Raw genomic sequence first — 12,587 nt, 5'->3', positions numbered from 1 at the left:
ATTGTAAATAAAAGTTAACGTATCAAATGAAGTCATATTAATTTTTAAATTTACTTTTATAAAATTTCCTTATAATTATACCACTTTCTCGTATAAAAAATATCTCAATTTTTTATGTAACTACTTTTCATTTAACTAAAGCTATAAACTAATTGCAAAAAAATGTAAATTTATCATTTTCATAATAAATAATATATTTGGCTTTAAAAGAAATATGTAAACCTAAATCTTTATCTTGAATTTCGAAACCTCAATCTAATGTGAGTAACTTTTTATGTCAATTACTTTTTAAAAGAATTCACTTAAAATATAAGATACACCTGAAAATGTATTTTATTAAATAACTTCTAATTATGTCTATCACTTTTATAAAATCTATTAACATAAACATTTAATATTTAAAAAAGTATTTTGAAATTACAGAATAACCTTTCATTCTTTATTTTTTAAATAATTAAACTTTAAATGTTATAAGTGAAATTATGAAATATAAATGAGTGGGGTAGATATTAAGGTACGGTTTGATGCCCAAATGAAATACAAACTATCTCATATGAATTGTGCGGCTGGTCTCGTATGAGTATCCAAACGGCAATCTCAAGTTTGTATCTCATTTCAATAGTTTTTCAACAATTACAATTACTCTTTGATAGTGAATAGTAAAAAACACTGATGACCAATTGCAATTACTCTGACAGTAAACAGTAGTATCTATTATTGAAATAATTACGCCAAGTACAAAAAATATATTTTGGAAAAATTAAAATATTTATGGATTTTTAAATTAAAAATAAATAAAACTTATTTTTAATATATTCATAATATTTTTCACCCAATAATTAAAAATAATTTTAAATAATTGGTGGGACTCACCACTTTATCAAATCTCCAAAAGTTAAAACCATCTTATTTATCTCACTATTTAAATACACACTTTTTCATAAGTAAAAATATTTTCATTAATTACTGTTCACTATCCTACATCATATAAAAAATACCCTCACACTCTATAAAAAAAAAAAAAACTATAGGTTTGGGAGTGTAGAAATGAATAGTGACTGATGCATAACATTCATATTTTTACAAATCATCTCATCTCATCTCACTATCAAAACACATTTTTTTTACAAACTATTTTATCTTATCTTAATTCAAAAATCTCTTTACTATTCAAAATATATCATTTGAATTGCGTAACCAAACGAGACTTTAACGATTTTGGATTAGTTTCTTATTTATTTTTAAATAACATCTTTTGATTTCAGTTTAAACCAATATAATTATATTTTTTTATATAGACAAATATTTTAAAGATAGATAAATTTCATAAAAGTAAACTTATAAATTGACGTAATTTGATATGATATGTCTTATTATAAAAATACTTTTATTATAAAAAAGATTTAACATATCGAATGAAGGTATATTAATTTGTAAATTTACTTCTATCAAATTCATCAACACTAATGTATAAAAAACATCTCAATTTTTTACGTAACTACTTATCATTTAACTAAAGCTATAAACTAATTGCAAAAAAAATGTAAATTTATCATTTTCATAATAAATAATATATTCAGCTTTAAGAAAATATGTAAACCTAAATCTTTATCTTGAATTTTGTAAACCTCAAATTTTTTTATATCATTCACATATTAATTTTGAGATCGATAAATTTTCTTTAATCTAATATGTGTGTAACTTTTTATGTCAATTACTTTTTAAAATAACTCACTTAAAATATAAAATACACCCGAAAAAGTATTTTATTAACTAACTTCTAATTATGTCTATCACTTCTATAAAATCTATTAACATAAACATTTAATATTTAAAAAAATATTTTTAAATTACAGAAATAACATTTTATTCATTTTTTAAAGAAAAAAAATCTATTCATAATCTCAACTCCCATTATCCTCTCATCATCTCATGATGTGACATTAAATAATAGATTTATCATCTAATACCACATCATGGGATGACGAGAGAATGATAAAAATTAGAGTGATATATAGCATAATTCATTTTTAAATAACTAGAGTAATGCTGCTCATCATCATAATTTTTATTATATTTTTATCATTTTATAATATAATATTAGATAATAAGAGATTATTTATTATATTTTATTTATAAATTTATCATCTAATATTATATTATAAATTATAAGAAAGGTAGAAAAAATGAATGATAAATAGATTTTTTATTTTCTAATTATATATTACGTTCGGGTTCTCTTCTACTGCAAGTAAAACAACGGTTCGACTTCGACCAATTTAAAGAAAAAAAAAAAAAAACAAGAAAAAGAAAAAAAGGGGTTCGACGAAATTGGCCAATTTCAAGGGTCAGAACTCAAAATCCGTCACCCGCCTTGCCTCGCCTCTTCTCGAAAAGTTTACGAGCTATTATGGGGTTTTGAATCATTTCAAGCTGAAACTTCCAATTGCAGGGGCTACGTTTTTTACCTTAATCGAAGGAATTCCAGAGGATTCGCTCGAGTCGTCAGATTTTAAGTTCCATTGTTGCAGCAGCGCCATGTCAGTGGCGAGTGCAGACAATCACCGCCCCTCCGCTGCTCTTCATGTTCGAGAAATCCTGAATTCATGCTCCAAAGTAAGAGCCCCCGCTTTCCTCTCTTCGATTTCCGGAGATCTGTTTCGTTCCCGTAAAAACTTCGGAAATGGCACAGCTCAAAAAACTTCTAAATATCTCTGATTCCAAATCGAACAAAAGAAAAGGCCGGATATAATTGTTCAGCTGGGTCGAGTTTTACGTTTTTCAACTGGTCAAACGGAAGTAGCAATTTCCAAGGGTTTATACTTGTTTACTGAGAAATCATTGCATGGTAATGGAAAACAAAATAAAAGAACGCGTCAGTGTTAGTTGAGTTTATTCTTTATTCGTGTTTCATCGATACGACCAGTAAGAAATCAAGACGATACGTACGTATATAATTACAACTTCTGTTTACTTTATTTTAACTGGACTCGAACGGAGTGTTAATGTCTAAATCATATATTTCTTTATACACTGTAGTTGATCATAGCTGGAGATCCACACCAGTCTGAAAACTCGATCTCGGAGCTTGTTAACTTCCTCGAGGCAATCTCAGATGCCGCTTTATTAGATCCTGACAACGAGGATGCAAAATACAATGCATTCGAAGTTCTTTCCGAAGTTTATGCATATCTGTGTTCTCCTTCACTGGACCAGGTTTTCTTCTTCTTTCTCTTCTTATTATTTATTTTTTTGCTCTTCATTGTTCGTCGGTAATGTTTTGATTTTTTGACGTATTTATAAATTGTTTGGTGCTGTGCCAGGAAGTTATCGATTCGTTGTCATTTGAGTTGCCAAAGGCAGTGTCCAAGTTTGCGAGTGTGTCGAATGGATGTTTGGAGATTGCTGAGAGTGTTATCAATCAATTAATAACAATGTGTAGCCCGCGGGATATGCTTTCAATTCTTTGCGAGGTGTGTTATTTAGGTGTATATGGTCAATTAGTCGCAAATCTTTATACCATTTTGATGTTTGGTTGGGAATACATGGGTATGCTATTTTATTTTCTTGAAAAGTGAGAGTGGATGGCAGTGTACATCATAAGTTTTTTCATCGGTGATGGCTTATCTTATAAAATTTCATCTAAACATTATAATCCAAAAGTGAAATGTTGACTAGTCCTAGATACCGTCAATATATTTTGACATCATCAGAACAAAAGGGTTTTGTTTACTTTATTTTAACAGGGCTTTGTTTCTTTCACTATGTTGCTTCAGATTTTGGTCTTCAGTTTTTTGACTGATATTTTCACACGTATGCTGCATCAATTTTGTGCATTAGTTGTGCCACCTCTATATTTTTCATTGCTTGTACTTGTCGAGGAGTGTGTATGCTTATTACTTATAAAAAAGGAGTGTTGCATAATATATCCAATACTACATTTACTTGTAATTATTTGTTGTTCTGTGTTCTGGTTCTTTGCTGACATATGATTTTAATTCTACCAGGCATTAGCTAAGATCGTCAGGACTTCTGCTTATTTTACCCCTCTCCTAAGTGGTCTTTCAAAAGGTAATGAGATTAACATGTGTTACCTTAAGTAAGGTGAAAGCAATGGTCTTATTGATTCATTTACATATCACTAGTCGATGCATGCCATCTGTGGAATGGACTTATTCCAATATGAGTTGGTACTGGTAGTGTCTATTTGTTGTATCATTTTCTTATTTTTAGTATTATTACTTACAATTAGTTTTCAGTGAGGATAAATCTAGTTGTTCTTCAAATTGAGCTTCAAAATAAAGATCAGTGGAAAAGCATGAAAAATCTATTACAAATTTAGTTGTAATTTATATATTAAAGATATAGGCTATGAAGCACCGATATGGATACAAGCTAAACATACAATATGATTTGACCTGGGCAATACGTTAATTCTTGATAGTCTAGAAATACAGCAAAGATACATTAGTAAATTAGTAATAATGTGTTCTGCTGTTTAGTTTAAAGATGAATGATAAGTACGTAAGGTTCTCTTGCAGTTCTGTTTTGTATAATATGGTTCTGTGCTTATGATTTGTCTGTATGAATGTTGTGAAAGCTACATTGTTGCCTGCTGTTGGGTGATAATGTTGTTTGTGCATACTCTTTTTGGTTTCAGTAATTCTTTCCATTCGGAGGCATCACTATGAGCAAGTAAAAGTAGCAGTGCCTGTTATTGTTAATGTTTTAAAGGTTGTGACCTCAGAGACTGATGATGGGGATACAGAAATTGAGGGTTTGTTTGACAGAGTTGTAGGCATTGCCAGTTCTATACATACAGTTTGCTCAAAGTTGGTCTGTGACATTTTCATTCGTTACATTTCCCGCTTTGTTGAGCTATTTCTTGCGACTCTTTATATGTTCTCTCCATCAGAGTGCTGACCTTCTGTGCTGTTCAACAGGAGGGCAGATCAAATGAAAAACTTTGTGCTCTACTTGGTCTATTTGTCTTGGAAATCATGGTTGGAATATCTCTATGGAACTGAACTACCAGTGTGAATATTAAAATGTTTTCATTTATGTTACAGCTTGAAGAATTGTGGTGTTTGATTGTATTCAATTGCCTTTTCTTCTTTCATTTGCTTGTGGGTCTTCTTTTCGCCAACTTGGTAGTTCTTTTATTCAGTTTGCTGATCTTTATTATATCTGCCTGTATGTGACTTAAAATACACCCTTGATGTGCAGGCTCTTGTTTCCATCAGCTTGAATCACAACAAAGTAAGCTGTCAGCACTTGGTGTCACTGTTGTCACGCCTCTTTCCCTACTGTGGTCTATCATACCTTGGTTTAATAACTGGGAATGATGTTGATAAAATGACTAGCATTGTTATAGGAGGTACTTCATTTTCGATTAATATATTTGTTTTTCACTCATATAGTTGGTAGTTTTTTTTTTTCATTTTACTTTATCTTTTTCTATTTAAAAAGGTGCGGAAGATGAAGATGATTATATGAGTTGTTTATCTGATGTCAAACTCGGCGCATCTCTTTCAGGTTCATATTTGCATATGCCGTGATTTTATTTTCTATTTTTCCATTGAGGTTTATTTTGATATTATTTCATGTTTCTCTGACATGCATTTATCTTTCTTGGGGCAGTTATTTGGGGCCATATCTCAGATGAAGTTGCTCAGGCTGCTGAGGAGGACTTGGCTACTGTCAAGGATGAACTTCGAAGTAGCCAGTTAAGAAGGTGGCAAACAGTTGGCATGTTAAAGCACATATACTCTTTTGTCAGTCTGCCATCGGATCTAAAGAAACATGCCATCGACTTCTTGCTTTGCATCACTGATGGAAATGTATCCCAGAACGTTGATGATGAATATATTGACTTGGCATTGTATATGCCTAGTCTTTTTACTGCTTTGCAGGTACTCTCTGTCTCATGTTGAGTATACATCATAACCAACCTGTTTTTATTAAGGATAAATTTTGATGCATCTAATCTCTGTTGGTCAAAACTACATTTTTCAGGCTATTAAAATGGTAATCATATATGCACCAAATACAGTGTTAAGGAAGCTTGCCTTTGATGCATTTAAGAGGGTAGGGAATTTGTATCTTTTATTGCCTTGAAGTTGTAACTCTACTAGAAATTTGTTTGCTACATTCTCCAGAAGTGGGTGACCTTCTTCTTCTTCCTTTTTTTTTTTTATAATTTTTATTTTTATCTAAAGCTTTTCTACCTTATTTTATCAAGTGTTTGTATAGACTTGTCTATAAACATTGTTAATGACCAATTGTGTTGGTGCTCAAAACCAGGTACTTGCAGATATTCCAACTTCTCATAGGTTTGAAATTTTAAAAGCTTTGATTACAAATACCGACTCTTCCTCCATGGTAAATTGTTTCAAGTCCGTTTTCATGAACTGCAACATTTTATATCTGTTTTGCATTAATTGATGTAGTCATTACAACGGTTTGTAGATTGCAATTCTTTTGGATCTTGTTAAAGGGGAAATGCATGCAGAGAGTTGCAAAAGAATATCAACAATAAATGATGAAGTTCAGCAAACGGAAAATAAAGAATGTTGGAGACCTTTGCTGTGGAATGCTAGTGTCCTTGAACTAGTGGAATTAGTATTGAGGCCACCCAAGGGAGGCCCTCCACCCCTTCCTGAGCAAGGGGATGCGGTATTCCTTCTAATGAAATTTTATTTCCCCTCTGGGTTTCTTGTTTTTCCTTGCTTAAATGCTCTTTTGTGTGTGCATGCTGCATGTGGGGTCGGTATCATTTTGTTCTTTCACTATGCTATGCTGTTTCGCAGTTTGTCATGGTATTCAGATTTTTGTTTTCCTTTTATGTTAATTTTACTGAATTGAACACCATGGCCTTTTCTGGGATAACCATATGAATGTGATGTGTGAAGAAAGTTGGTGCAGGGTGTGTGGGCTTGCAGTATGTTTGGGGGTTTGCAGGAGACGAGAGGGAAGGATTATCACTTTGTTTTGATGTTTTAATAATCTCAAATCGAAATCGAGAGGGGAGTGATAGTGTGATACTCACCCTCTTCGTTTGGTTCAAGGGTGGAAAAGAAGAGTAGATAAGGTATACTGTAAGTTGACAATAAAGTGATAAGAGTTTATATAGAAATTTCTAAAATTTTAGTAATTATGCAGGGGTAATTTTAGTTAATTGAAAAGGGGGCTTTTGAGTGAAGATATATATATATATATATATATATATATATAATTTAAGTCCTTTACTTACCTAAAAATGGAACTCTGAGTGGGGCAGATGGTACCCCATTAAATCAGCTCGAAAATTTTATTTTGATTCGGCCTTGCAATGAAAATTTCTGCCTATCTTTGAGTTTGTATTACTATATGGTATAATAAATAACTGATTAGTTATTTATTGATCAAACATTATACAGGTGCTGTCTGCCCTGAACTTGTACAGATTTGTGTTAATAACAGAGTCGACAGGTAATTCATTATTTTGTCCAATATCTTGTTAGAAGCCAAGACGGAAAAATAGGTTTTACTAGCATACTTCTTTGTTGTATACATTTTCGTACTCCTTTTTATGCATGCTCTTCTTAGGGTGGTGGCAAAAGAACACACATGACAAGTTAAAAGATTGAAATACACCAAAATGGACACCGACAAATGCCCCTATAAATTATAAATATATATCTTCTGTCCCGTAAACTAAATAAAACATTATTTTAAAAATTTCTTACACACACACATATATATATAGTATACTTCCAATGCATTATGGCTTCGCCTCTTCTACTTTTTATTGACTGTAATTTAAATTATATGTTTTTTAAATATTAGAAAATGTTTGACTTGAGTGAGAAATGGAACAGGAAAAACCAACTATAGTGAAGTGCTGTCCCAGAATAATTTACACAAGGCATACCACGAATGGTTTCTACCTCTTCGAACCCTGGTGACAGGCTTAATGACAGAGAACAGGAATGATTCTGATCAACTTGCTGTTGACACAGTCTGTCAACTAAACCCGATCGAGATGGTTTTGTACCGGTGTATAGAGCTTGTCGAAGAAAATCTGAAACCATCTACATAAACTGTCGCTTGTGGGTAGGCATGCTATGTCTTCAATACGAAAACCTCATCTCGGTAAAATCATAAACGGATAGAAGGTGTTTCTGGGGCGCAATTGTTCTTCCTGTAGTTTTGAGGAAAATTGGTTTGCTTTATTTAGATTCAAAAGATTTAAGGCTTCGTTTGTTTTCACAAAATTTATTAACTTATCTCATCTCATTTAATTATTACAATTTTTCTAAATTTTCATATAAAATAAACAATTCAATTTGTTTAAATCTAAAAACAAAAATAATATTAAAAAAATATAATATTTTATTCAATTTTTAATTTTATCTCATTTCATATGCAAAAACAAATGAGACCGACAGTATTTGGGTGGTGAAGAAAATGCTTGTCTGTTTAAGTTGAGATCATTCTATTATTATTCAATATTTTATCATTATTTTTCACTTATTTTTTCACCATTTTTTTTATCATTATTTAATATTTTATCATTATCTTTTTATTATTTTTCCATTACATCTAAGATTACTTCACTATTCATACGTAACAAATGATTAGTGTTAAGTAGAAGTTTTAAGTGTGCAAGTTTAATGTAATTTTTAGAATATAATTTTTTAATATAAAAAATGGGTCCCCAAACATAAAATTGCCGTATAGATGTTAAAATTGCCATTTCGTCAAATTTCAATTAAACATAGGAGATGCCTCCCTGACCTCTTAGCTGCTCACGCGGGTACTACGTGTAGAGGCTCGTCCTATTCCACAATCTACAAATGTACGGTGTCTAATTCCACAAACCCAAAATGCAAGTGTTGACTTTGAATTCCTTCAACAGGTGAGTCCAACAGCGTGTTACCAGAAAAGAATGACACGATTTAAGAATCGAGAAAACGGGTTGGTTTACCCTCAACAAATTTCCAGAGAAAGAACTTTCTGCATTTGAGGATATTGATATCCCTCTCCCGAAATTTTCGACTTTTTTCTCATTTCAAGAAAGAGAGAATGGAACAGTTGAATCCTACCATCAGCAACTTTCTCTGAAGTTTTTTTTTTTTTTTTTTATAGGTAACTTCCACTGAAGTTTTTATACAGTCCATCTACACGAGGTTCTGTGCTTGGCCATGACAGTGTAACAGAATTTGATAGCCTGATGGAACCAGGTCCTTTGGTGAGGAGAAGAAAAGCCGTCAACATGAGGTCCTCAGCTCATCCCATATAATGTCTCAGTACTTGAATCTTCCTCGGATGGCATCATATTTAGATCAGGCAGCAAGAAATCGCCATCCCTTGCCGGGGCAGCAGCCTTCCCTACCTCACAAGGTTCTGATTGCAGGTTATCGTCACTTGTGGTGTTTGCCGGTAAGCTCAAAGAAGTATGGTCAGGAGCGGGGGCTATTCTCTGGTAGGCTTCTTTATGAACAGTTTTCTCAAGTCCATCACAAGTTGCATTGAGATCTTTTGCTGAATGCAAGACCGAATCAAGCTGCAAAACATAAAGATGTTCTTTTCAGAAGAGTTGAACAAAGAAAGAACCGCAAGATTACTGGAAGGAGCTCGGTGCAATATGTAGACTCCATTAGTGATATTGCTGTATAATACTGGTTGGCAAATTTGTATAGTGATTACATCTTTAGATACAATCAAAGGACAAGATTAAAATATAATACTCGGGTCACCTTTATTCTCTTCAAGCTGTCGTTTCTGGCTCTCTGTTCCTTGAAAGTTGAACGTAGTGTTGCTAACTCCTATTTAGGGAACGTAAAAGATTATTTAAAAGAACTAATAAAAATTGTGGGGGACAAAAAAAAGTAGAAAGTCAGTAAAAAGGACCAAGAACACACCTTTTTCAAAGTTATTCTTTCCTTCAACAGAGAACTCTCCTCCTCTTTAAGTTCAACAAATGTCTGAGTTTCAAATAGTTTTCGGATCAGAATATTTCAAGTTTCGCAGCTGTAATAGTTCACATAACAATATCCATTTTTACCTTTTTTCGTCTTGAACTCTTGGCAGCGGTGGATTCACTTGTAGCAGCACCCTGAAAAGAAAAATATTCGTGCAACACACATCAGTGAAGCCAACATAAGCAAAATCGTACAATTTTCCCGCGACAAATGTGGGGAAAAAAACAGAGTTACTCAAAGATAGGAACGAGAATTACAGTGACCCAAACAGAAGAGACAACGTGGCAAGTGCCGACAGATTATCACTCAACGACGGCACCAAACTCCTCCAAAAAGTCAGGTACGTTCCCATTTCCCACGGGACCCATCAAAGATTCAAAACCACAAAATACATATCTTCGTTCTTTCTAATCCTGAAAACTAGCAGCACGATATATTATTACACACAGCACTAGCATGACTTTACAGATGCCAATGCTTTTAAACTGGGATAAACAATTTTTACTCAATATTATTAGGAGTTTGACGTTTTTCACCTCAAACTGACTGGGCAGGTGATGAGGAAGGAAGAGAGAGTAGACCCCATTTCGGGAAAAACGATATTCAGAGCGTCTTATCACGGAATTATATCCGCAATGTTGATGAATTAGTCGGTAACCAAAAAGCACTAACAAAAAGGCACCAAACCGCGCACCCTTCCCACTCGGGCCAAACCACAAAACTTGACCCCGAAATATCCTCGCCCACCGTATACAAAAGTCCCCACACAGTGGTATTGTCGTCAAAAAATAAAGGACGACGAAAGAAAGGCCTTGAGAGTGAAGCTTCCTCTAATCCTCTTTCTCTGGACAAATCATAACTATGACCATTTCTCCTCCTGACAAAATTCTGTCACTTCCAGGAATGCGTTCCGCCACCGGAATCTAATGGCAGTTTCCGAAGGATATTTTCGTCATATCAAAAAATCCAACAACAAGACAGGTGACCGGAGTCCGTGTTTGCATGACTTCACGTGAGCGTCTGTCCTGTAAGTTACCAAGGGCAATTCCGACATAACATCAGAGAGTTCATACCCCGAAGGGTGTCAACTGCCGATTAGTCACCGCTGATCCGAACAACCACTATTTTTGCAGGAAAAAAAAAAAAAAAAAAAAAGTACAGCATATTTATTGACAGATTTGTCCCCGGTGACGCAGGTTTTTATTTGTCATGAAAAGAAAGACGACGATAGCGAGATGGGCAATCGGAAAACAAAAATCGGTTTCTATCTTTCTTTTTTCCCTCTTTTTAGCAGAGGACATCGGTTTCGAAACTAACAAATTACACCGAGTAAATAAGGTAATTAATACGGGGCAAAATAGTAAAATGACTTTAAAAAGCAATTTCGTGGACGAGTAATGTCTCATCGACGGACACGCGAAAAACCCCAACCTCAACCTCCGATCCTTCTCATCCCCATTCTCCACCACTCCTCAAACGCAAATCAAAACACTCCGAATGGTGTTTTGTTCAAACAAATAAACTATGACACGGCACAGATCAGGCGGCCACCAGCGGGAAAAAGAAGCTCAAGATAGAGGAAGAGAAGAATGAAGAGAGACAGAGACAGAGAGATAACCTTGGATCTGGAGGCAGCGAGAGAAAAGCTGGCGTGGAAGCTGGACTCTTCGAAGCTGTCAGCGGTAGCAGAAGGGGAAGCACCGCCGCTCCAAGAGAGAGGCGTGGTGGGGCTGCCTCTCGTCGAGTCAGCTTCTTTTATCGGTAGAACGGCATCGCATCTCAACGAGACAGACCTCGAACGTGGCTGCCTCAGTCCCCACTGGAGCGGGACCACCGCTCTAGGCCAAGACTTAAGAGAAGATGACGCCGCTTGAGACTGCTTGAGCCGCACGAGGAGCTCAGCCACAACCGTATCGTCCGTTATGGCCACGCTCACCCACTCGTCCCGGGCCATCTCCTAGTTCTGTTCAGAAAAGAAGTGGAAAAAAACTGCAGGAATCGTTTCTGTGCGCCTCTGAGAAGGATGAGTTAATCGAGAGAGAGAGAGAGGTGGCGGAGGAGAAAGAGAGAGAAGTGGAAAGGAAAAGAAAAAGAAAGAGGAGGAGGGTATATATAGTGGGGTTGAAGGGGTGGTCTAATGTGTGGTGTGGTATTCCAGTGATTCGTTTATGTTCGTCTTCCCTTCGTTGTTTCGGGTGGGAGTGGGTCTTAAGTCTGACCTTTTTTTTTTTTTAAAACAAATAGAAATAGAAATATTTGTAGAGAAATGCTGCTTCTTCTTCTTCTCTTCTTCCTTTTTTTTTTTTTTTTTTTTTAAAGGTCTATTTGTAGAGAAATGCTAGTATGTCAGCTTAAGTTTATCTCTTCATTTTGACTCCTCATATATTTTTAAATTATTTATTTATTTAATAATTAAGAAAATAATTTTTAGTATATGTGTATTTTTTTTAAAAAAATATTTAAATATGTTAAAAGAATAAAAATAAAAAAAGAATGAAAACAAAAAAATAAATTTATGTTAAACGGCACGTCCAATGGTCATTGTTGGGCGGTAGTCTAGCACTACTCATATTAGTAAGATTTTTTTTTTTCAAAAATAATAAAATATTAAGGTCTCGTTTA

At 34.0% G+C, this 12,587-nt stretch overlaps 2 protein-coding genes across 10 annotated transcripts; one reads left to right on the top strand and one right to left on the bottom strand.

Moving 5' to 3' along the window:
• The first annotated feature begins 2,292 nt into the window (after window positions 1-2,292).
• Window positions 2,293-9,750, top strand: LOC121263712 (aberrant root formation protein 4). 7 transcript variants are annotated; one of them, XR_005940324.1, is made up of 16 exons: window positions 2,293-2,616; window positions 3,040-3,216; window positions 3,324-3,473; window positions 4,008-4,071; window positions 4,661-4,836; window positions 4,944-5,003; window positions 5,227-5,377; window positions 5,470-5,535; window positions 5,641-5,912; window positions 6,016-6,087; window positions 6,304-6,381; window positions 6,469-6,675; window positions 7,419-7,470; window positions 7,860-8,094; window positions 8,900-9,129; window positions 9,225-9,750. XR_005940324.1 is itself a non-coding variant. In XM_041166758.1 (15 exons), exons 1-14 carry the CDS (start codon window positions 2,539-2,541, stop codon window positions 8,078-8,080), a joined length of 1,824 nt encoding a protein of 607 aa, XP_041022692.1. In that variant the 5' UTR covers window positions 2,293-2,538; the 3' UTR covers window positions 8,081-8,094; window positions 9,130-9,750. The 7 variants fall into 7 exon arrangements, 4 of the variants coding, with proteins under 4 accessions (XP_041022692.1, XP_041022690.1, XP_041022693.1 ...); XR_005940325.1 differs by lacking the exons at window positions 8,900-9,129; window positions 9,225-9,750 and adding an exon at window positions 6,925-7,090 and having other exon boundaries at window positions 7,860-7,949; XM_041166758.1 differs by lacking the exon at window positions 8,900-9,129 and having other exon boundaries at window positions 9,130-9,750.
• On the bottom strand, window positions 8,857-12,116 carry LOC121263713. Of its 3 annotated transcripts, XM_041166761.1 has the most exons (5): window positions 11,584-12,110; window positions 10,049-10,099; window positions 9,906-9,968; window positions 9,741-9,809; window positions 8,857-9,547 (listed from the first exon to the last, which is right to left on the bottom strand). In XM_041166761.1, exons 1-5 carry the CDS (start codon window positions 11,917-11,919, stop codon window positions 9,266-9,268), a joined length of 801 nt encoding a protein of 266 aa, XP_041022695.1. In that variant the 5' UTR covers window positions 11,920-12,110; the 3' UTR covers window positions 8,857-9,265. The 3 variants fall into 3 exon arrangements, with proteins under 3 accessions (XP_041022695.1, XP_041022696.1, XP_041022697.1); XM_041166762.1 differs by lacking the exon at window positions 9,741-9,809 and having other exon boundaries at window positions 11,584-12,116; XM_041166763.1 differs by lacking the exons at window positions 9,741-9,809; window positions 9,906-9,968 and having other exon boundaries at window positions 11,584-12,114.
• Between the last annotated feature and the right edge of the window lie 471 nt (window positions 12,117-12,587).

This window comes from Juglans microcarpa x Juglans regia, chromosome 4S, assembly GCF_004785595.1.
Source record: "Juglans microcarpa x Juglans regia isolate MS1-56 chromosome 4S, Jm3101_v1.0, whole genome shotgun sequence".
NCBI lineage: Eukaryota > Viridiplantae > Streptophyta > Magnoliopsida > Fagales > Juglandaceae > Juglans > Juglans microcarpa x Juglans regia.
This window is presented reverse-complemented; position numbering and strand designations above follow the sequence as displayed.

Excerpts from the sequence above, each read along its gene's own strand:
- LOC121263712 (XM_041166758.1), top strand. The coding sequence starts at position 2,539 with ATGTCAGTGGCGAGTGCAGACAATCACCGCCCCTCCGCTGCTCTTCAT. Across the intron at positions 3,474-4,007 it reads TGCTTTCAATTCTTTGCGAG|GCATTAGCTAAGATCGTCAG; the intron begins GTGTGTTATTTA and ends TAATTCTACCAG. Across the intron at positions 7,471-7,859 it reads GTTAATAACAGAGTCGACAG|GAAAAACCAACTATAGTGAA; the intron begins GTAATTCATTAT and ends GAAATGGAACAG.
- LOC121263713 (XM_041166761.1), bottom strand. The coding sequence starts at position 11,919 with ATGGCCCGGGACGAGTGGGTGAGCGTGGCCATAACGGACGATACGGTT. Across the intron at positions 10,100-11,583 it reads TCGCTGCCTCCAGATCCAAG|GGTGCTGCTACAAGTGAATC; the intron begins GTTATCTCTCTG and ends TTTTCTTTTCAG. Across the intron at positions 9,548-9,740 it reads ACAGCTTGAAGAGAATAAAG|CTTGATTCGGTCTTGCATTC; the intron begins GTGACCCGAGTA and ends TATGTTTTGCAG.